This window comes from Hylaeus volcanicus, chromosome 7 (genome assembly GCF_026283585.1).
Source record: "Hylaeus volcanicus isolate JK05 chromosome 7, UHH_iyHylVolc1.0_haploid, whole genome shotgun sequence".
NCBI lineage: Eukaryota > Metazoa > Arthropoda > Insecta > Hymenoptera > Colletidae > Hylaeus > Hylaeus volcanicus.
The window spans coordinates 20,317,760-20,340,747 of record NC_071982.1 but is presented as its reverse complement, the minus strand read 5'-3'; the positions used below and the strand labels follow the sequence as shown (position 1 = coordinate 20,340,747).

Here is a 22,988-nt window from a genome sequence, read left to right as displayed (position 1 = left end):
TAAAAAGTGAAAATTCCCTGGAAGGCGTGTGTCATGATAAACACTTGATTTAAAACAACTTTTAGCTATCAATTGAACTATACTAGTACTCTGGTTTCTCTGTAAAATAGTTCGAACAGTTCACCGCTGGATGGCTATACTCTATACAGGCTATACTATTCTTGCTCCGTAAAATTGCAATAAAAATATAACCTATACAGTTTTGCAATATTAGAAACAGTCAGAAACAAGTAGAATTACATAATCAATTTGTTGCTTTCGTAGATACGACTCAAAATACAGTGAAAAAACAATGAGAATAAAACTTGTTTGAGTAAATACAATGAATTTATAAGCACGAAGAAACAAATATGGCTGCCTCTATGGTTAGATCACATGCACAATTTAAGTAAGTTCTTATATTATTTCCAGTATTAATCTTATATTTTAATGACATTTTATATCTAATTTTTATGTTTAAAGAAAGTAAAGTACTTATTCATTTAATAGCATAAATTATTAAATATAATAAACTATTTTTATGTAATCTCCTTGATTTAGTTTCAAAGAGACTTTGTGTTACACCTCTTTATTCGGTGTAATTTATTTACAGTGTCCTGAGACAATTACTGATAGACAACGTATGGCGTGAACAGAGCACAAATCATATTCTGCAAGCTTGTGCATTAAATATTCAATGTCATTTCTATCATTCCACACCTGTGCGTTTAAAAAAAAATTTGTCAGTAAAGCAAGAGAAGGTATATTTTGGTATAGTTAAATATGTATGTAATAACTAAGTATGTTGGTGCATGAAAAAAATGAACATTATTTTTAGAAAATTATACAAACATTAAATGAGGGTGTTGACAATTATGTGATTGATATATCAAAGAAGAAGAAGAAGAAAGTACCTTTTGTGGAAGTTTGGAAAGATATGACTGTAAAAGAATTAGCAGTCTCTGCTAATAGAGACATAAAGGATATTATGTATGCCCTGTATTTGTTTGACAAAGAACAGAAATACTATAGAGATAGTGTTTTAAATTTGAAATTAGTCCATAGTGTTGTTAAAAAATTAGGCGCACTCTCTAAAGTTGTACCAAATGTAGATGATACGATGTCAAAAGAGGAGAGGTATAAGAATATCATTGAGAGGTAATGCAAAACTACCATTTTAAAATTATTAACTGTAATTTTTGTAATTGAATTACCAAATTTTGCCTAGACCTCCGCCTGATAAATCCGTGTTAGTAAAACGACATCCCGTTGTAACGATCATGGGACACGTCGATCACGGGAAAACTACTTTATTGGACGCGCTACGTGATTCTTCAATTGTAGAATCAGAATTTGGTGGAATTACGCAACATATTGGTGCCTTTAACGGTTCGTGCTAAACCATTTTAAAATTTGATGAGAAATGCACGCAGTACTTAATTGTTCTTAAAATCATCGTTTTAGTAACGCTACCGTCTGGAGAAAGAGTGACATTTTTAGATACTCCTGGACACGCTGCTTTTACATCTATGCGACACAGAGGAGCACATGTTACTGACATTGTAGTATTAGTGGTAGCAGCCGACGACGGCGTTAAGGAACAAACTTTGCAAAGCATAGAAATGGCAAATGATGCAAATGTTCCAATTATCGTGGCTATCAATAAAATTGATAAGCCTAATGCCGATATTGTAATTTTTTTTTTAATATGGAAATATTAATTATATAAATTTAAAAAATGTTACAATCCATCATGTTATTTTAGAAAAGGACGCAAAACATGCTCGCGCAACATGGTATCCTTGTCGAAGATCTTGGCGGCGATGTACAGTGTATTAACATATCTGCTTTAAAGAGAACTAATTTGCAAGATTTGACAGAAGCTATAGCTGTACAAGCTGATATAATGGGATTACAAGGAGATCCTGTGGGACTAATGGAGGGTGTTGCCATCGAATGTAGTAATCACATCGGTCGTGGAAAATTAGTGACAGCTTTAATTCAACGTGGCACTTTAAGAAAAGGCTGCTTGTTAAGTAATAAATAATTACAGGTAGTTTTAAACCAAATCACTGTTTAGTCACAGTACATTTTCTTAATTACGTGCAATCTGGTTTCTGACAGTATCTGGTCTCGCACCGGGAAAAGTCAGAGCTATGTTCAACGACGCGGGCCGTCTGGTTTTAGAAGCTAAACCATCGGAAGCGGTTCAGATCATCGGATGGAAAGAATTACCTAATGTTGGAGACGAGATACTGGAAGTGGAAAATGAAAAGGCATTGAACATAGTTCTAAAATTTAGAGAAAGTCAACGCAACGATGCTCTAGCTAAGGAACATGCGGAGGCTGCTGACAAGAAATACGCAGATATGCTTTTGGTAACAAATTAAAGATATATACGTAGTATATTCTTGCATTCAGATAAAATCACTTTTCTAATTGTAGCAATATAAGAAAAGATTAGCGCTAAGAAGAGAATTTGGGAAAATGCATCCAAAATATAGTGCATACGTAAATCGAAGTGCTCCTATGAAAAATACTAACACGGACACGACTCCTACAGTCAATGTCATCATAAAAGGTGACGTGTCGGGAACTATTGAAGCTATATTAGATCTTTTCGATACATACACGGCGAACAAGTTGTGTCGTTTAGATGTTGTTCATTATAACATTGGCAACGTCACCAAGACTGATTTACAATTAGCAAAAATGTTTGATGGTAATGTAGCATTTCAACAAAGTGTGCGACTTGTTATTACAGATTAATTTTAACTACTTATACATTTTCAGCAATTATTTATCGTTTTAATGTGCAAATATCCCATGAATTAGAAAACGAAGCAAAAAAAGAAAACATATCTATTCGAGAATATAACGTTATATATAAACTTTTCGATGATCTTAAAGAGGAAATTAATAGTAAATTACCTGAAGTCGACGTTGAAGAAGTATTAGGTACTATTTAACATGAAACAAAAGAGATTTCTACATGCGCGTGAATACGATTGTTATTATACTAATTTTTGTTTCTCTGAATATAGGGGAAGCAAACGTACAGCAAGTATTTCAGGTTACAGAAGGAAAGAAGAAAGTAATCGTTGCGGGATGTCGTTGTACGAAAGGCGTTCTCCAAAAGTCTGCACAGTATCACGTAGTGAGGAATGGGGAGAATATTTACACGGGTAAATAAATTGTAATAGTTAATAGATTAGACTTTTCGTCGATTAGTATATTAGATTTGTACAAAGAACAGTTCATTTTCTCGATTACGATTAAGTAAGATTGTAGCAATTCGTCAATTATTACTTTTATCTTTAGTTTTCGTATAGTCTCCTTTCCAGTGGACATCAAAATAATACTTGTGTAGTACGTACTTCATATATTCTCAGTCAAAAATCGATAATATCTAAATACATTTTTATCAATAGGAAAATTAGTGTCAATGAGACATCTGAAAGACGAGGTGTCATCTATCAAAGTTAACGTCGAATGCGGTCTCAGATTCAATGATCCAACTATAGCATTCCAACCTGGAGATGTTATCGTCTGCTTCACCATCAAACAAATGCCTCAAACGATCAAGTGGGATCCTGGATTTTAAGTCGATGTTTTTATTTAAAAAAATTTATAAGAGATAGTATTAAGTCTAATACAAAATAAAAGAAACACGCTACTAAACATCCTCATTTTCCCTTTCGTTATTAGGAAATTAAATCATCCGTACAAAATGCCTTTTTACAAAGTGTAAGTACAAATTTCTATATTATTGCCTCCGCGACGCAACAACCACCTCTTACATTCACCAATGGGATTTCTTACCGTCTTACATTTACCAATGGCGTTTTTCCTGTTCTTTGTTTGCACGTCAATTTCCATATAAGACGAGTAATCTATTCGAATTGGATAAATTCATCTCGTTGCTGTGTCCAAAATTTATCGCCTTTATCAGTGAACGCGTTTATCGATCACCGGTGACGTTACTAGGACCGATTCCTTTCGAGAGGAAAGACGCAGTTGTCTCGACGAACGTTAAGAGGCGTAAGTTTCTCGAAGACGACGTTGCAGGTGTTGGTACGCGGTCAGAACGCCGCGTTTCTTTTTAAGCAGACGACACGGCGCTGGTTCTTGATTGGTTGTCCCGATCTTTGTGTCCAAAGGCTCGATGAGAGTATTATTGTCTGGGTGGACGAAGAAGGCGATGGAATGACGACCCCGACCACAGAGTTCCGGGACAACGACGCGATGTCTCAAAGCTGGAAGTTGGTTGTTGGTCCAATTTGCTAAAATGTCGCCGGTGTTCACCAGAATAGCACCTGGAAGATGACCGACCCTACCCCATCGTTCTCCGTAAGGAGTTTGTATTTCCAAACCTCCCTCGCAATCCTAGACACAATTCAGTTTAGTTCAGATAATTAGAACAATTGAAAAAGTGGATGGGAGGACAGGATGCGGTTTGGAAATAAAGCTCTATTGGAGACGGATGATTTTAAATAAAATTGATCGTTCGCTATCCGAGATACCTGTGCTAGCAATGTGAAGGTGCCGTAGTCACAATGAGCGCCGTAACGAGCCAATCCTGGCACTGGTGGACCGAGAGGTGGATAGTAAAGAAGGCGAAGGGTCGTCTCGTTATCAGGTCCCAGCATGTGCGAATGCTTCGACAGCAGGAAATCGGGTGATTGCTCTAGCCCCACGGCCAGAGCCTATAAGGCATACATCACATACATTGGCCCGTGTTTTTACTTTAGAGTACCTACTGACGGCTGTAAAGCAACCGAAGAAACCAATCGCGTTAGTTGTTTGCCGGACAGATTGGTTTGTAGGGTTACTTACAGTCAGAGCTGCTCGCTTTATCGATCGCTTACGCAATAACCAAAAAACGTTCAGAATAATACGGTAGAGAACTCGAACGAGGGAAAGATTGACCAGATTAACGAAGAGGAGAATTTTACTACCAAATCTGTTCGGCTAGAGAAATCGTTCTGCGGAACTTAAGTCTACGGATGATCCTTTAATAAATACCGTTTAATCGAAGCGTTGTTTCGAAAGACGATTCCGAACTCTTAAAACTGCTACGAAGAAATTTAAAGAGCTCGACGCAAAAGCCGGTCGACTTTAAATATTTACGTGCCCTCCAAATAGCCAGATTAGACGAAGCACTCCTTTACAGACTTTCCGTGAAAAACGCGAGTGTAATAATACACGGATCCGGCCCAACGTTGTTCTCATAAAACGTGTTGCGAACATTTCGCGTTTTAAACGAATTAATCAATGTGTATATACAGGCTGAGGCAAGAAAATTGCACGGTAATCCAGTGGCGGTAACGGTTATTTTGCAGGTGGAGGTACTTCGAAAAATGGAGTTTTCTAGACTCCTGACTCCTTGGTCCAGTACTAGTGCCGTTGTCCCTGCTAATCTAAATCTAAAAATCTTAGTACTAGTTCGCAGTCATTAGCTGAGTTGTAGTTCCATATTTTGATTAATACTTCTCTATTTTCACCTTATTTTATTATGTTCAATCTAATCAATTTATCCCAATTTTTAATCTCCCTTATCCATGTATTTCATCGATGGAGTTGTAATTCTATATTTCATTATATTACTTATGTATATGTATGTGTAAGAAGTCAGGAGTCTAGAAAATTCCATTTTTCGAAGTACCTCCACCTGCAAAAAAAAAAACAACTATTATCGCCACCGGATGGGCCCCTTCGTGCTATGCAATTTTATTTCAGCAAACTTTTGTGCGAAACTTATGGTTTCGAAGATATCTGAAGTGCTAACAGTTATTGCCCTTTCTATGTTAATTTAACAGTAAATGACGCATAGATCTGACTTTTGTATCGTGCCAGATCTCTGCGACGTTACTCAGTGAAATTTGTTGCTTCAACGTATTAGAATGATAAAAAGAAGGCGTTACTGTTAGGAGCATGGCGGAGAGTTGCTTGAAATCCCGTGCCAGTTCGTCGACCGCCGACCTGAAATTAGGCACCTCGTGGTCCGGAAGATTTCCTCCGCTTCCGGTTACGTTGAAAAGATGGCGTGCTTCTTTCTCGTCGGTGTGCCTGTTAACAAAATTGGAAAAAAAAAATTGATAACAAAAGCCGCTCGAAGAACTTAATCCAGAATCATCTAATCGGGGATCTAAGATCGAACGATGGAGAATCTACAGTCTAATCAGGAACGTTGTAAAAGGCAAGGCAAGATTATTATTTTTTTTTTTTTTTTTAAATATTCATTCCAGGATTTTGACGTTCTTCAATGGAAGTTTTTGTGTTGTTTCTTTGAGAATTAAACCGATAAATGTGCGAGTATAATTACGTGGAAGGTCCTGGTTTGAGGTAGCCATGGCTGCCAGGCAAGCTGCGTTCGTATTTGGCTCGAGTTTCCTCTGGAAGTTCGCAAAACGCATCCAGAGCTCTGTAGGCAGCCTTCATCTGCGAACACAGAAAATAATTGCGTATATACATACACGTCCGGATACCGCGTGTAATTACGTAATTTGCGTAGCCTTTCACGAAAAAAATAAAAAAAAAAAAAAAAAAAATTCAAAGTCTACTCGAGGAGCACCTTGGAGCATCGAGACGATCGGTAATCTAATACAGAGCACTAGAATGCGTTATTAATTGAACGCGTCATTATGTAATTAACGTCTACGCTCAGAAATACGGCACCTTAGCAGGTGACATCCTCGAGTTACGGATAAGTGGTGACTGTATTTCTCATCTTGACGTCACCACTTCTCTTATCGATTCCGCGAATTTCTAAGTTCTATCCGCAGCTGATAGACGTTAAATTTTATTGAGAAATTTAATTCAATAAATACTTTCTATTTGATTACTCGTAAACCTATCCAAATAGTTGATCGAACAGTTACATATCTAGTTTAATAAAAGTTGCGTATCTTTCATTCATCATTCGAGATTTCTATCCGGCCGAGAAGAATTTTGCCTACGAGCAGTTGTTGGATCAATTGATCCTAAGCACGGACGCGTCTTTTGCGCGTACGCTTGATCCCCCCCTGTCGAGGACGTCTTAATTCGATTCGAGTCGAGATAATTAAAAGCGACGGTTTGTTTCAGCCAATTGACGCATACAGCCGTATACACTGTTGATAACGAACACATCGTGACGTCAGCGCGTACAGAACGCTGAAAACTAGCGTACAGAGGCCAGTGGCGTATCTGACATCCTTCGAAGCCCTTTAGCACGAAGAGAACGTCGAATCGTCTTAATAACGAACGTGTGGGGGTCATTAAAAATTACTGCTGCGGTACGACGGGGAAAATACTTGACCGGAGGTAACAGACGTCGCAGCTTATGAAATAATGAATCGGCTACACGTCGGGTATTATCGGTGCTGTAATGTCGTGTGCCAGCCATTTCTATTACGCAATAAGCGATAAGGAATTACAAACGTATCGACGATAATTCGTCGTCATTATGTGGGGAATTACCCAGCTGACTCCTCGTGTAAAGGACGCGTTTCGAAAAACACGTGAAACTTTTAACGCGTGCGCAAGGTAAATGCGCGGGAGCCGTTTGTTTGATTCGGACATTTTTTCGATAGAGGGTACACGAATACTTACAGTATTGATTGAAGAATTGCATAGAAGCGCAGGATTAATTCCTACGCCAAATATTAGTTTGTCTGGAAAGTCCGTGGCGATTTTTGGTAGGTGGTACACGTCTGTTTATATTGGAATGGTTGAAAACCGTGGTGCGTCCCTTAAAAGGTGGAAAGGTCGTGGAACAAAATGGTATTTATATAATTCAATGAATATATATATCAAGATTCAAATGTGCCTTTCAATTTTTTTTTTTTTTTTAAATTGGCACGAACTTTCTGGACAACCCGATACATTGCTCCAAACGTTTCTCGTAACAATTCTGAAGTTTACAGAAAACTTTCCGACCGTTCCAGCCGTTCTGGAATGTCGTCAAACGAACACGGACGAGGAGAGTTCATTAAATTACCGCCCGTGGCGCGAAGACACACGATAAACGCACGGTTCTGTTTACAATGGAATGCGTGGGTCGTGTCGTAACCCTAGTACGAATTATCTGGCGAAAATGTAACGAGCGGTTCGCGATAACGTTTTCTTCGTCGACGAGGGTGGGCTCCGGTGCGCTGGTAAGGTCATCGCAATGTAAACAGACTCAATCGCCGCGAACCCTTGAAAACTCGTCGCTCTTGGAGCGTAGCTAGGGATCCTCGTTATCAGCGATCGAAACGTTCGTTTTCGCGTTCGAAAGCGGCTCTACCTTTCCAACGACACGCTTTTCGTTGGTATCTCTTCGCCTTGACTTCTTTCGAGTCTGGTTCCGCGCGGCACGGTAATTTTGTAACGCAACCGAGGACGCGTGCTGCGTTACAAGGTGAGGACACCCTGTAACACGATCGAATACACGGTAATCTCGATATGGAACCTATTCGTCTCTATTAAAACAGCCGTTTCTGCGAGTGGATCGTTTTACCTCTAGAGCGATCGAAGATCGAAGCTATCGAAGATGGGTTCTATCGTGTACCTTGTTGTTTCCGCTAGAGCGTTAAAATTCAACGTCCTAACTATAACTATTAACCAAACTATTTGTTTCCCTATTTATATCGCACCTATTGCTTTAGGCTTGCTTCTTACGAATCACCAGCCTCGCACGTGTGCTTCTTTCCATGCCACGTTTAAATTGTCTTGCATCGATCATCAACTTCTTAGGGCTGTAACTATAATAATCTCTATTTATGATAACTATAATAATCTCTATTTATTTCTATTTATGTTTCGTCCTCAACTCTGCTGATTTTGTTCGGGTTGTCTGACAACTTGAACTTTTAGCGCCGCGTCTCCCTACTCCCTTTGAATATAATTACGGCCAGACTTCAAGGGCGTTTAATACTCGATCCAGCGATTACATGGAAGCATGAAATGCGTACCTTGCATTCCGGAATGCCATGGTTGACGAGCAAGGCCAGTCCTTTCTCGGACAGCGCCCTTACCAGCTTCGAAGCCACTTGTTTCACGACACCCTTCTGAGGACATCTCTCAGTCCCTGGAAGAAGAAAACGGAAAGAGTGAGAAACAGGAGCAGAAAGAGGCCGTACGATGTGTCTCCAAGTGTCTCTGGAATAATTCTATTCGAGGGACTGTTCATCTTTCTATATTCGACGGTTGCATTATTTTTTTTTTCAATGAAAATGCACTTATAAAAAAAAAAAAGCATCGCGCTATAGACACGGTACTCATTGAACCCTTCATCCTTTCCCTTCTGTATATTTCTCTAAATCTACCGATAACGAAATTACAGGTTACCGTGGAATACCCCCAATAGGTACTCCAACAATTCTCGAATCGTCACTCCAAGTATCTAAAGCGTGACTGTAACAGCCGAGCACTCAACCACGCCACTCAACTACATAGTACGAAAGCTAATCTCCTAATTGCATCACGCAATTATCTGCGCGAATTTCTCCTATCGCTTCTTACAGCAGAAATAGCCATCGTCGAGATGGAAAAATGATTTCGATAAAAAGTGGAACAAAAGGCGTCTTATCTGCACTCGTCATCGAAAATGTTCTAGATATCGTTATTCGATCGTATAAGCGGGGTTCGAGTAGACGATATCCGTTATTCGTCGAATAAAGATAAGTTTAATCGTCTCAGTTCGATGCTAGGGACTCGGACAACGATCTCGTCCCAGTTTCCAGAGACACCCTGTACACGGCGGAGAAGATGGCTCCTTTTCGCGTTTCTACGTCCTCGAAGATAAGCATCGCTGCTGGGCATCAGGCCAATATTGCGAAAGTGGATGCTGAGAACTTCTCGAGATACTCCGTTGATGTCGTCAACGATTATGAGTTATCGTATCCAAGTGGTTTCGCAAAGGGAAAGTATTCCGACGAGCTTCAACACTTAAAGGATGATCGCGAAGATCGCTGGTTGCGTTAAGGTGTCTTTGCGACACTTTGGATGATCCTTCGGTGTTTGGATGAATTAAACGTTGCAATTATTTTCTTACTGGTTCGTCGAATGATCTGCGTTAATACGTAAACAGAATTAGATCGCTTCGCAGAGGATTAAAGCAATTAACGGGTACTTTGCTTTTATGATCGTGCTCTTAGTTCGATATTTATAAAAAAAATATCGTTTCGCGGGAATTAAAAGAATCGACGAGAATTAATTAACTCTCCTTATCGAAATCGCACCTGGCACTGTACTCTAGCTTCCACAATGCTTTTATGGTTCAATTCTGGACTCTACTTTTCTCAGAAATTCCCTTCGTTGAGAAAAATAAGAAATTGATTAAAACTGCATTAGCTTTTTATCCTCTCCAACACTTAGATCGTCTGGTAATTAATTTTATCGCTCGTCGCGATATGGAATTAGAGGCCCATTAATTGTTTCGAGCGGTTTGTTATTATTATTCTAATTACTCGGACGAAGGACGCCAAGCTCAAAGACCTCTAATTCTGAATAGAGCAGTCCGAGGACAACGACCACGAAAAATTTGCATCCACTGTGACTCATTCGATCCTTGAAGGATGAGGCTACCGAGTTTCCTTCCGCTATGCGAAATGGTTCGACAAACACAGAATACATGAATCGTAAGCCGGCAAGTAATTCCGCAAAATCGCCTAAACGAATTACGCAACTTTAGTGTTTTATGTAAGGATCATTTTGGCGGAGCTAACGGCTAGTGTCATTACTCCGTGTACGCTAATGCGAAGGCACGCTGACATGGTCGAGCCTGATTTAAAAAAAAAAAAAAAAAAAAACTTGTTCAAATATTTGGGAACACGAGTTCGGCTGATTAGAGGGAGTTGAATGTTCTCAATTTTTAGCGGAATATTTTTAATTCCGAATGAAACGCTCTCGACACGAGTAATGGTCTTCGAAAATGGGCTACGAGAAGAGTTTCACAATTGCCACAGCACGCACCAGTGAAAAGCTGAACAATAAACGCAGAACAATGAAAACAAGGTCTCGTTGTCGCGTTCGATGGCGACGGCTAATTTGTGTCTGTTGAATAAAAAATGGAGCCCCCACTACTGCGCTAGGCTAGAAGGCGCGTAAATAATTTTCGAGTTACAATTGCGAATCCGTTCGGACTACGACTCATTTTTCTCGACCAATGTCGACGGTATCCACACGAAATTGTCACTTTTGGGTAGACGTTTCGCGAAACGATCTTAAGAAACGGACAAATAGCCGAGTACGAGCAATTAGTGGATACCAAGAAAAATTCAGGCGAGGCTCGCGAATGGCACGTTCGCTCGACGGAGATTAGCGTCGACGAAGGCGAAGGTCTTTTCGTCACATGGTGTCGTAAATCGTTCCCCCTTCGGCTTCCGATGATCGCGTGGTAGTAAATCTTCGGGTGGAAATCCACCGCAAACATCACGGGGAGGCGCGGGCGAATTTTCCGTCGCCGAGCCTCTCAGGGAGAACCTGGTTTCACTCTTTGTTCACGTGACGGCACGCGAATCGTCGCCGCGATAGAAAATCGCTGTTCAAACAATCGTTTCGCGTGCTTCCCTCGCCGATAAATTATATCTTTACTTCTTTTCATTACGACAGCGCGACTTATCGCCGCGACAAATTGCTGGGAAACCGGATACTGATGGTTCGTTGCGGAGGGGAGAGAATGAAATTTCTGGTATTCCTGTGTTTCTTATTCAGAGGTAGATAATTATTACGCGTGGAATTAATTCTGCGAGTTAATTAAACTCTGTATTCAATTAATTGCAATTCTAGTTTAAACACAGACGTAATTTACTCGCGTCATTTTGGAAGATTAAAGTATCGTGGGAGTCTGATTGTAAATGAAAAATAGGTCCACCCCACCGGAGAAGACTCGAACCCGCGACCCTCGTGTTCACAGTCGATCGCTTTAGCTACACGACCAATCCTACGCCCTACGATTCCTGTTCGAATTTGAATAAGTCTTCCGGCGAATGAACGTGCTTCATCGCGACAGTCTTCGCAAATTATCGAGGAACATATGGTTCTTCGTTATCTATAGATACATACGTCAACGTTCGTCCGTAAATATTTCTACAGCGAGGCACGTTATACGTTTTGTAACGGCACCGGTTCTTTCATTTTTCTAACGGATTTTCTGGTCAATTACACGTTAAAAGCTTTTCAGAAATGTATTACATTCTCGCGACCTGTTGTCCGACAGCTGAACAATTTTTGAAATCCAACTAATATTGCATTCTAGAAAATTAAATTTCAACATTTAATATTTAGCATACATTACGTCTGAGGTACAGAATGGCGTGTCTCGATATAACGGTTTTGCAAATAGAGGTAAGATAACCTTCTAACGTCGATTCTATTAAAATAATTCTGCACAGTGTAGGATATATCTATTTTATTCGATAACGGAAGGTCGTGCAGTTTTTATTTTATATTCGAACCTTGCTTGTACACGATTTGTAGGATTCCCCTGATAGTATGCGTATCAGTTGAAACGTTAGAAAACAATCGCGCTGTTCGGTCGGCCCTATCGGTTCCTGGTAGACCACAAAGTTGCTTGGTGCTTTCCACGGAAACACGTTTATTCCTTTCAATGGCGGCAAATGGCATATGAAAACGTATCGCTGCTTGGTAACGGTATATTCGATCGTTATATACCGGGCGAAAGTATCGGCGAGACTGCCGGTACCAGGAGAAACTAGCGAAAATTTTCTCTTGGTAGTGTGTACACCCTAGAAACTAAGTTTTACGTCGATATTCGATCACGGCGTTCTCGAAACAAGAACACTTTTGATTTGAGGTTAGGTTTCGATACACCATATCTATGCATACCGTCCTTCCACGCACGTTTTGCTTCCTTGAATAAATATTTGCACGTACAACGACAGCGCGATAACGATGTTAAATAACACAAATTTTCAGAAGAGAACCTACAAATTTGCCTTTGAGCTACTATTCATGAATATAAGAAACAACTTTATCTGATTCTGTACAAAAATGGAACCCTTCATAAAACGTCCTCTACTATTAGTAGTAGTACCTGCTGTACAGACAAGATGACATCGGCTATCGTATTCTATGGTAATACAGAGTGGGGACCTTGCCTTGCCACTGGGAGCAAGTCTGCACAAAACTGGTCTGCTTCCTCATAAAACACGAAGAGACACAGAAAGCGTTCAGTACGATCAGTATCAGGGTTTACACGTGTCCCACTTTCGATAGGACAGTCCTACTGTCACACATTCGTGTCCTACGTTTCACTTTTATTAAACGAACGTCCCATTTAAAGTTTTTTTCGCCGTCGGCGATCGCATTCATCGGGAGATATACAAAATTCAATTGCCGTATTTGGATTCGAATTTGCCGCGCCTCGCGTGCTACGTGCATCGATAACAGGATCCAATGAAAGTCTCGTTGTTAGATATTTCCGCACCCTTCTTTTGTTTACAATGCTCACAGAGTACCTCAGAAATAGAACTTGTCCTACTTTGCACTTGTTAATATGTGGCAATTAGTAGACACTTTTAATTCCCTTTCTGTCGATAACGTTTAATTCCACGACTTCTTTTGCAATATGTGCACATACATGTCCCGTGGTATTAGCTGCGATAATAGACAGTACGAAACCGTCAATTTCCATGTCGGTGATAAGTGTGTCGTCAGGATGTATACAGAGTGTGCCAAAAATGTTGGAAGTCGTTGAAAGGGGTGGTTCGGTAGGTGATTTGAAACAACTTTTTCCTTAGCGAAAATGTTGTCCGAGGCTTCGTTGAGGAGATATTAACGGAAAACACTGACCAATCAGAGCGCGAGGATGCCGATGGAGCGCTCGCTGTAGCGTATGAGCGCGGCCGCTTAGCGCGTAGCCTACGCTCAACCGGGATACTCGCGCTCTGATTGGTCGGGGTTTTCGCTTAATATCTTCTTAACGGAACCTCGGACAACATTTTCGCTAAGGAAAAAGTTGTTTCAAATCACCTCCCGAACCATCCCTTTCAACGACTTCCAACATTTTTGGGACACCTTGTATAAAATCTATTGTCGAAGCGTTCGATGAAGAATCAATAAGCGCCCTAATCAGTATTTTGTTTGCGAGACGCATGATGGCGTTTCTGCGCGATCGTTTCCCATCTCCTGTTTTCATTCTATGGAGGAAAATGAAATATTCATACATGCGGGATTTCCTGCAACGAATTATAGATTTATCCGTAGGCTTGATCGTTTACAGCAGGATATTCAACACCGAGAGGGGAAAAAAACAATTTCGATGTAGCTACAACGATAAAACCCGATCGCGTCAGGCGATAACTGTACACGCAGCCACCGTGTGAAAATAAACTCGGTTCGTTTGCTGGTTGTGTGACGTCGACAGGCAGCTCCACCTTTCGAGACGTATGTCGTGAATACCAAAACGAATCCTGTGACGAATTTTCCTGTCTTTCGTTCTGTACTTCCCTAATGTAATTTCTCTCGAATTCGTTCTATAGAAATTAGACAGAACGGACTGAATAGACAGCCCATATGATATATCGTGCAAAAGTTTCTGTCACGTTGTCTTTGCTAGGCTGTCGCGTCATGCCTCGTGCCGGCGAAACGTGACGCGGCCATTGAAACCAATACTTTTTTAAGAAGAATCATTTTCCACGAAAGCGTCAGCGTCAGCCATCTTTGTGATTTCATCGATCGTCGAACTCGAAACAACGTCAGCTATTAACTCAACAAATTTGAACAATTGCGAAACTCTACCTCGATATCGATCATTAATTTGTAGCTTCGATCGCGTTGAGGTGTTATATTAAACGAAAATTTCGATAATTGCTCGATATAGCGACGATAAAAGAGCTGCTTCGAGAGATCGGGACTTAATTATTCGGAGCTCGATTTCTTATCGGTCCGTCTCCATTTAAAATGTGTCCAACAGGTTTTCTGTTACCGATGATCGTTTTATCACGGTGTTTCGTAACGTTCGTATTCAGTACATAAATCGGCCACTGTCGAGCAGGATTTCAGTGGCGTTACCGTCGTTGCACGTGAAATGAGCCAAGAAAGATGCAAGATAATGCACGACCACGATTTTTCTCGCATTCGCGTGCATTCATGGTCAGTGACTCTGATTGAATCGAACCTTTGCACCCAGTATTGATCGAGATGGAAAAAGCGAATCAATGTAGAGTAATCCAAACAGAATCCCTCAAACAGATATGCTTGCTTGAGCAATAATAAATTTTGCTTCGAGATCTCTTATCGGCGATGAATTAATTTCAATATGCATATCAACGAATAACGGTCGATTCTAATTCAACCACGATAAATCTACGAGACACAATGTAGTAGATAATGATATTCCGTCGTGTCTGTGGCGAATGATACTTGCGCAAGTGTGAATTTTGCAACTACTGCTGCCTACGTGTTTTCTCCAGATGCCGATCTCTCAGCGTCTCCTCGGTGTTTGCGCATTCCTTGCTTCCACGACGCTTTGTGCCAGGGGTGTCGAGCTAAGTTCTCGCGTAGGGTCACACAAAGGGCAAATATTCAAAGTGCCGCGTAGAAAACGTCTTAGACATACATCGAACGAATTTCCGCTAAAATAGACAAACCTGCTATATTTTTTAGCGTGCGTACGTTCGTGGATGTGTGTCCAAGAGTGAAGTGTGGCTGTGATATTTGAAGATACGTATTTGGGACATCAGTGCGTGCGTCAGAGTAGCTAATGTAAGTACCGAGAGTGAGTATGTGTGCACGTAAGGGGAAATCTATAAGGGTGACTAGAGCAGCGTCTCTCAATCTTTGAGGTCAGAGTTAGGCGAATTCGCTGCAAATTCGCTACGAATTTTCTACGCACGAGTGGATATCGACATGGATTTAGAGAGGGGTCGAGATTAAAGCTGTATCGTTAACGGTGTATTATTACAATTAGAGGCGCCCAAACCTTTCACAACACTGGTCCAAGACCGTTTGACCCGGAGGTTACTAAAAATATCTTCTACGCTACAGGAGACACGGCCGGACATCAACGCGAAAACAGTAACTAGATATAAAATCCATAAGAAAAATTTCGATACGGTATCATGTTTACGAATTAGTACGGTCGATAATGCTCGCGATAGTTAAAAATATTTTCGTACGTACCGACGAATGTACAGGCTGCTACGCGAGGGGGCCAAAGCAACGATTTAATTTTATAATCGAATACTGATCGATCCTGTGGGTAACCCATATGTTTCTCTAGTTTTCCGTACGGACTCTTCTACGCGTCGAAAAATTAGACCAAACGAAATGGTAACGAACAACGTGGACTATAGGCATTCGCGAAAAACGATTTCAAACTCGCGTCACGCTGTCTTTCCCGTTACAGACACTATCGACCGAATTCTTTCGCGATGATTGGCATGGGAACAATTAAACGCTCGCTGGAATTGTTTTCCGAGCACCGAAAGGTCTATCTACACTCGTGCGTTTGTTACAAATACGACATAAATCTGTTACATACTTCGGACAAAGGTCGTAGCGAGCAGTCGGCGCAGAATAAAGGGAAAAAAGATCGAAGATATACTTTGGGCATGAATTACTTATTATAAAAAGTTGCTTCTCGAGCAGTCCACGAATGCTGACGCAGTATGACTCTCTGCACGCGCGGAATGAAGCCTTCCCTTAACCTCTAATCATCTATCCTTGAGTCATTTAAATTAATAACGCGCTTATTACGAGACCATATACTAATATCGCCGAATAGCTGTGCTATTAGAGACGGTCTAAGATTCGTGGAAAAATCGTTAACGCGCGAAGGTGCACGTGGCGTTGCGGTAACCGACAATTAATTTTAATTCGGCACCGACGTAAACGTAACTATCAACGAAAAATTCAAGTTGTTCGAAGGTCTATTCTCGGACTTGTGCACGAACGTTCGCTTATTCGCATCGTTGCATATCGTGGCCACGAGGGGCTGGCACGTGTAAAACGCGACAGGCTCGGGGAAAAAAACGCGTTTGCGACTGTGCGCATTCGCTCGGGCGCATGCGTGCATCGAACGAGCCTATCGCGTGGCACACGACGCGAAAAGTGAACGGTGTCGCGAATTTTTTATCCTGCCCACCAACACTATCCCCGCGAGAAATACACGCGCATGCTCGATGATGAAACCAAGTCCTTGATTACCGTCTACAAAGACGCTTAATTCTTACGAAGGAATCCGTGATCGGTTGCCAATCGAAGCTGCTAGGATCGATTCGAAACAAAAAAAAAACGGGTAAAAAATGAGAAATCTCAAAATTGTTTGATAATGGAACACAAGATGCAACAGGTTTCTTTACGATTGGTCAAGCCATCTCGGCGTAATCGAGTAACATACATTTAAAAAACAAAAAAAAAAAAATTAAAATAAATATTCATGTCGAATTGATTAACCTCTTTTTCGAAGTCGGTTAAAAATTACGTTTCAGTGTTTTCCACGGCGCAACTCCTGTTGAAGGCGTCACGCGATCGAAGAGGTGCGCTAAGGAAAGTTTTGAAACGATCTAATGGATGCTTGGAAGAGAATTTTCTAGAAAATCGATTCAGAACGGAACATTCCTTAGTCATCTAACGCGTGGGAAGCCACATAGCCAAAAAAAAGCAACGTTTTCATTGTCTCCGAAGACACGAGGCTCGAGTCAGGGACGAAATTTCACGCTTCGAAGGATAGGCATAATAACATGGAAGTATTCTTTTGTTTTCGGAGGCCTCGTGTCCTCCCGCGGAGAATAAAACGGCCAATTTAACGCGTTAAGTTGCGAATTATGGTTTCTTTTCTATCTTTCAAAAATAACGTTCCGGGCGGTGTTGGCATTGTTTTTTAACACGCTCTATGCGTGACAGCGGTTCTCAAATATCCTTAAAAGATAATGCAGCGCATTTCCGCTGTCGGCGAGCACTTCCAGGAACGGACTTGTAAAAGAGCGGTGTTTACTGCAAATTGTTGAATCAATACAGATTCTCGTTGCTTTCTCGGAAATAGGTGATAGGTGGATGAAAGTGTGTGACGTAGGTAATTGGTGCGATCGATTACACAATTTGAGATAAACGACGAGCAGGAAGACGCGAAGCGACTCGGAAAGAATCGTTTCGAGGAAGGTCGGAAGTCGACCGCGATAAGTCGCGACGATTCGAATTGCAATGATTATTTAGGTACGGTCGTCTTTCCGCGATGAAAGTAAGATCGGGAACGTGAATCGAAAACAAAGCGCGAAACGTACGACGAATAAAACCAACACATCGATCCGTTATAACATTTATTCAATCTGCGAACGCTCGGATGTTTATTTGTTCATTACGAAATATTCATTTCCACGATCCCGATTCTACTTCTCATTCCCATGCTTTCCGAAGCGTCCTCCGAACAAAGGGAGGCTTTGTGACGTCGTGAAACGGGAGACTTTCGTTCGATGTCAACGTCCCGACTAAAAATATTGTCCTCCGCCAACGATCGAGGTTAAAAGGGAACCCGAGGGGTTTCATTCAATTAAAGAGCGATCTCTGTCGGTCCGCAATCTTGGCGAAACAAGTGACGAGCAGGAGAGTTGGGCAAAAGCCTAGACTAACTTGAAATTTGCTTATGTTTAAAAAAAAAGAAACCATCGAAGCCTAGGGTCATACCCGACTCGTTCAACAAGTGGTTACCACCAAACGCGAGCGTGCCAAGGTACGATACATATATATATTTCCAACGAACAATACTATGTGACATAAAGAGGTCGTCGATGACTAAGGGGGTTCACTGAGGAATTTCAATCGGCCACACTAGCCACGGTTTACATAATCGATGACTAACGTCTGCAATCGCGGCGATATATTTCCGTGTCGATCGTGATCTCGATCGCGAACCGCTTTCAAAACGACGAGGAGACTCTTTTGGTCGGTGCCCAGCGCAGCCGTTCGCGAGTCGTGTGGTCGTTGGCCTGTCGCCCAGACTCGAAATGTACGCGCTGCAACGAGGAACAGAAAGAGACGAAAGAAAACGCTCGAACCGGACTGAACGGAGGGAAGGATGGAACGAGAAACGGAGATACGTTTCGTGAACTCTCGTGGATTGAAACGCGTCCGATCTTTTCGTTTCGCGTCGCGCCGATCCATTATTCTCGGACAGCGTTCATTGTGGCCGCTTAAATCGTTACACAGTGGCGCATTATACCTTCGTGGAGCCTCAGACGAAACAGAAATCTCGAAGCTCCGTACCGAAAAAAGGGCTGAACGTTCGGGAATTCGATGTGATTTACTGATGTTAGGTGAACCGGAAAATAATGTCGTTTTTGCAATTTTAAATATTTGTTTATCGTTTATCAGCTCATTGATTTTTATCGATCTGACATTGACACCAGATATTTGCACACTAGATGGCAAAAGGCTATCGATAACGGGAGCGAGTATACAATTAATAATTAAGAATAGAAATTTATAAACAATTTTTTTGAATTTAATGTTAAAGAAACGACATTACTTTCCAGTCCACGTAAAATCTCGACTAGAACGTATTTTTCAAACATCGAGTACGAATTATGGGGGGTAGGTGAAACGATTCTGAATTATAATTTTTTTTGCAAAAATTTCGGATGGTGCTTCGTTTTTGAATTATTAAGGAAAAACCACCGACCAATCACAGCGCCCGAGTAGCACGCGCCGAGTTCCGATAGGCTAACTCGCGACCAGACGCTTGGGCCAGCCATCGGGCGCTGTGATTGGTCCGTGGTTTTTCGTTAATAATTCGAAAACGAAGCACCATCCGACATTTTTGCAAAGGAAATTGTGGTTCAGAATCGTCTCAGCTACCCTCTATTTCCGGTTTTTACACTTATTCTGGGACACCCTGTATACGAGATTTTTTTCGTTTAACGTGTGTGTATAATTTAAAGTAACATTATTAACAGTATATCAAAAGTACTCTCTGATCGGTCCCCCCCCCCCATGTCTGTATGCCAACAGGTTAATACGCCACTGATGCAAACAATATTACAGCTACAAAGACTCGTTGCACGAGTTTCCTGCGTCTTACTTGCATACATTCGCCTATGGATAGACTGTGTGCACGTTCCTGCCGGTCAACCTTCGCGATTGGCAACTTATACGTACGACCCTGAGAATCAAACGATAGACACCGACGACTCCAGTACTACCGTCTTCGTTAGAATGCTGATCAGCGTGAAAGGGTTCTCTCGCGCGATGAACGCCATTTCCGAATCGAATATCGTCGATATTACGTTCGACGATATCGCTGGTTGCACGAACTGCAACGTGTTTTACCAACATCGGTAACTGGGTGGGTTCTATTCAGAGATGGGCAAAACCCTAGGCTTTGAATAAATCTGAAGTTTGCCGATGTGTTTGTCTCGTTTCTAATAGAACCCTATAGCAGAACCCTAGGGTTTTGCCCATCACTGGTTCCGTTTGACCGTGGGCGCTCTCTTGTCAGGACGTTCTTTGACTAACGTTTCGAGTCTCCAAACCGCGGAAAATTTAAACGATGTACGAGAACGTGGCTAATAAAGCTATTTAAAACTACCGAGGGTTCGATTTTGTTTTGTTCGCGTTCGCTGCCAATCAAACAGATAAATCGAGGAGAAAAGATACACGCGACAGATATCATCGCCCTATCGAACCTTACATCAATAATTACGATTAGTTGATTCAGATCCGACGCGTAATCATTATGGTATCAGTACTTTCATCTTCAATGGAATTTCCCATTAGAAGCCAGGTTTTAGTGAAAAATTAAGTTAATCTCACGAGCGTAACGCTATCGACAAATGATGGCGTAGAAAGAAGAATTTTGAAAAAAAATAATCAAATCGCAAAATTTTAGAGATGATACAATTTTACAGATGATGGTGTAGAAAGAAGAATTTTGAAACAAAAAAAGAATCGAATCGCAAAATTTGTCTAAACATGTAGCTTTTGGGATTAATTTTTTTGTTTAAATACTCTTTGAAAAATAAGGAACATAAGGATAGGTGATTTTTGTGATAAAGCGCTACGTTGAATGCTATACCGTTCCGACAGGGTTGAAGAACAGTGCCCTACATGAGTGGAGGGCGCCAAGGGAGGGGCCCTTCTTTGTGAGACGGGCTCTGACCTCAAGGGATCGTCGGACTCGAGGTAGGCGCCGACTGTGATACGACGAAGCTGTTGCTCCTGGTTTGCTTGTCTGTCTGGCCAGTTCCCTGGCCTCGCTGCCAAGCAACCGCGAAACCATCACCCTCTGAATCTCTAAAATTCTTTGCACTTCGAATCGTCGTTCGAGCACGTTATCCAGCCGACCGTTACGTTTTCCGCGTGATAAGTAATCGGTCCGTTAAAAATACGCACGAAATACATATATATATATTTAGAAAGCGTCGGTAATAATTCAGCGAAACACGAAGTCGTTGCGATAGAGGCAAAGTTCATCGCGTATGGCATTTAACGGTCACAAAAAACCTATTCGAGCTACAAGGAAGGAAACATCTATATCGAGAATACATACATATGTATTATTTCTCCTTAATCGTGAACTTTACGAACAAAGACGTCTTGTAAAAATAAATTGAATTTTTCTAAACTGAAAGTCTATCTCGAAGCAGCGACCTATAGCGAAGCTATACGCATGTATGTATTCTCGTGTCGCCACGTGCGTAGGATACCAGTTAATTTCCAGCTATGCCGGTTTTCTTGCTCGCCGTAAATTTCGTAATTTTGACCTCCGTGTTCCAAGCCGTAATACTCTTCCACAATTCGCGATTAACTCCCTGTGCCTACGCCATCGTTTTCGATACGAATCAATTCAGGCAATGTATATGTATAGTTAGTGCACATCAGCTGTGCGTTTTCCTTTCAAATATTATTCGGCGAGCTTGACACGCCACGCATAACCATGCTCGATACAATAATCAACGATATAGACAGAAACTACAAACTGAGCGTTTTTCTATTTGATTCTATTTTCCGAGAAAAGAAATGATGATATCGAGATGCGAGGACAAAGGGATTAACGCACGGTCGTTGACCATTAACAACGTCCAACGAAAACTTTGTAACGATGGTTCTGGACTTACCCATGTGTGCGAGGTCGATGATCGGCACTTCGCACTTGCTTAGAAGCGTCTCGCATGTCTGGGTTACAATCGGGGCACTCGTGCAGCAGCTCATCTTACTCGATGGCTGGTTGTTCGTCGAAATGAGATTTCTATCGTTGTCTTTCTCTCTCCTCCTCCTCGTTCTCGTTCCTTCTCGCTGCTCGGTCCTCGGCTGCTCTCGCAATTTCGTATCTTGTCCCCGATCTTTCCGTACCGTTTACTCGATTCTTTTTTCGTGCCGCGACTTTAAAGCTGTTTCGTCGCCTTTTCTATCTCGGAACCTCCACGCCTTCTTTGTTCTTCGCAGCACCGATAGAAATCGAGGACGGAAAATACGTAGCTCGACCGCAGGACGCGTTCTGCACACTACCACTCACCACGTGCGAATCTCTCGCCCACCCGGTACAGACGATCCCCGAACAATTTCACTAGAATATCCAAGAAAAAATCATACTATCACCGCACACGTATGATGACGCTTTCTTTTGTGCCTAAAGCCTGCCAGCACTCGAGTGTTGGTAAAAACCTGCGATGGCGTTGCCGGTTTTTGTTGCGAGAAAAGTGTACGGGCACGGTGTCACGGCAACCCTAACGGTAGCCGTACGAGACGAGTTTATTGTGAGGCTGATGATGCGGCAGGTAAACGTGTACGTGACTGTGAACTGGTGGGCACATGCTACGCTATCGTCGAAGTGGCGGACGACCGAGTATCGAGAGAAAAAAGAAACGATGAGACACCGAAACGATCGTAACTGACTCGCGAACGCTCGTTGACTGAGGCCGGCGATTCGTGCGAACTAACCGGACGCGCGCCTGTTAACCCGAGTCGAGCCGACAGCGCCCGAGGACGCTCGAACGATGGTACGCCGAGCCGAAATCGGACGAACGCGCACGAACTTCGTCGAATGGTCGATTTTGAGATTCGGTTCGTTCGCGCGCTTTGACAAA

At 41.8% G+C, this 22,988-nt stretch overlaps 2 protein-coding genes across 2 annotated transcripts; one reads left to right on the top strand and one right to left on the bottom strand.

Annotated features, from left to right (window-relative positions):
• Positions 1–161: 161 nt before the first annotated feature.
• LOC128880322 (translation initiation factor IF-2, mitochondrial) lies at positions 162–3,663 on the top strand. The gene is made up of 11 exons (XM_054130277.1): positions 162–388; positions 593–740; positions 818–1,137; positions 1,208–1,368; positions 1,444–1,670; positions 1,745–2,015; positions 2,104–2,357; positions 2,425–2,701; positions 2,773–2,937; positions 3,024–3,164; positions 3,411–3,663. Exons 1-11 carry the CDS (start codon positions 351–353, stop codon positions 3,581–3,583), a joined length of 2,175 nt encoding a protein of 724 aa, XP_053986252.1. The 5' UTR covers positions 162–350; the 3' UTR covers positions 3,584–3,663.
• Positions 3,571–22,826, bottom strand: LOC128880325 (uncharacterized). The gene is made up of 6 exons (XM_054130286.1): positions 22,020–22,826; positions 8,916–9,031; positions 6,305–6,420; positions 5,904–6,048; positions 4,503–4,685; positions 3,571–4,365 (listed from the first exon to the last, which is right to left on the bottom strand). Exons 1-6 carry the CDS (start codon positions 22,111–22,113, stop codon positions 4,012–4,014), a joined length of 1,008 nt encoding a protein of 335 aa, XP_053986261.1. The 5' UTR covers positions 22,114–22,826; the 3' UTR covers positions 3,571–4,011.
• Between the last annotated feature and the right edge of the window lie 162 nt (positions 22,827–22,988).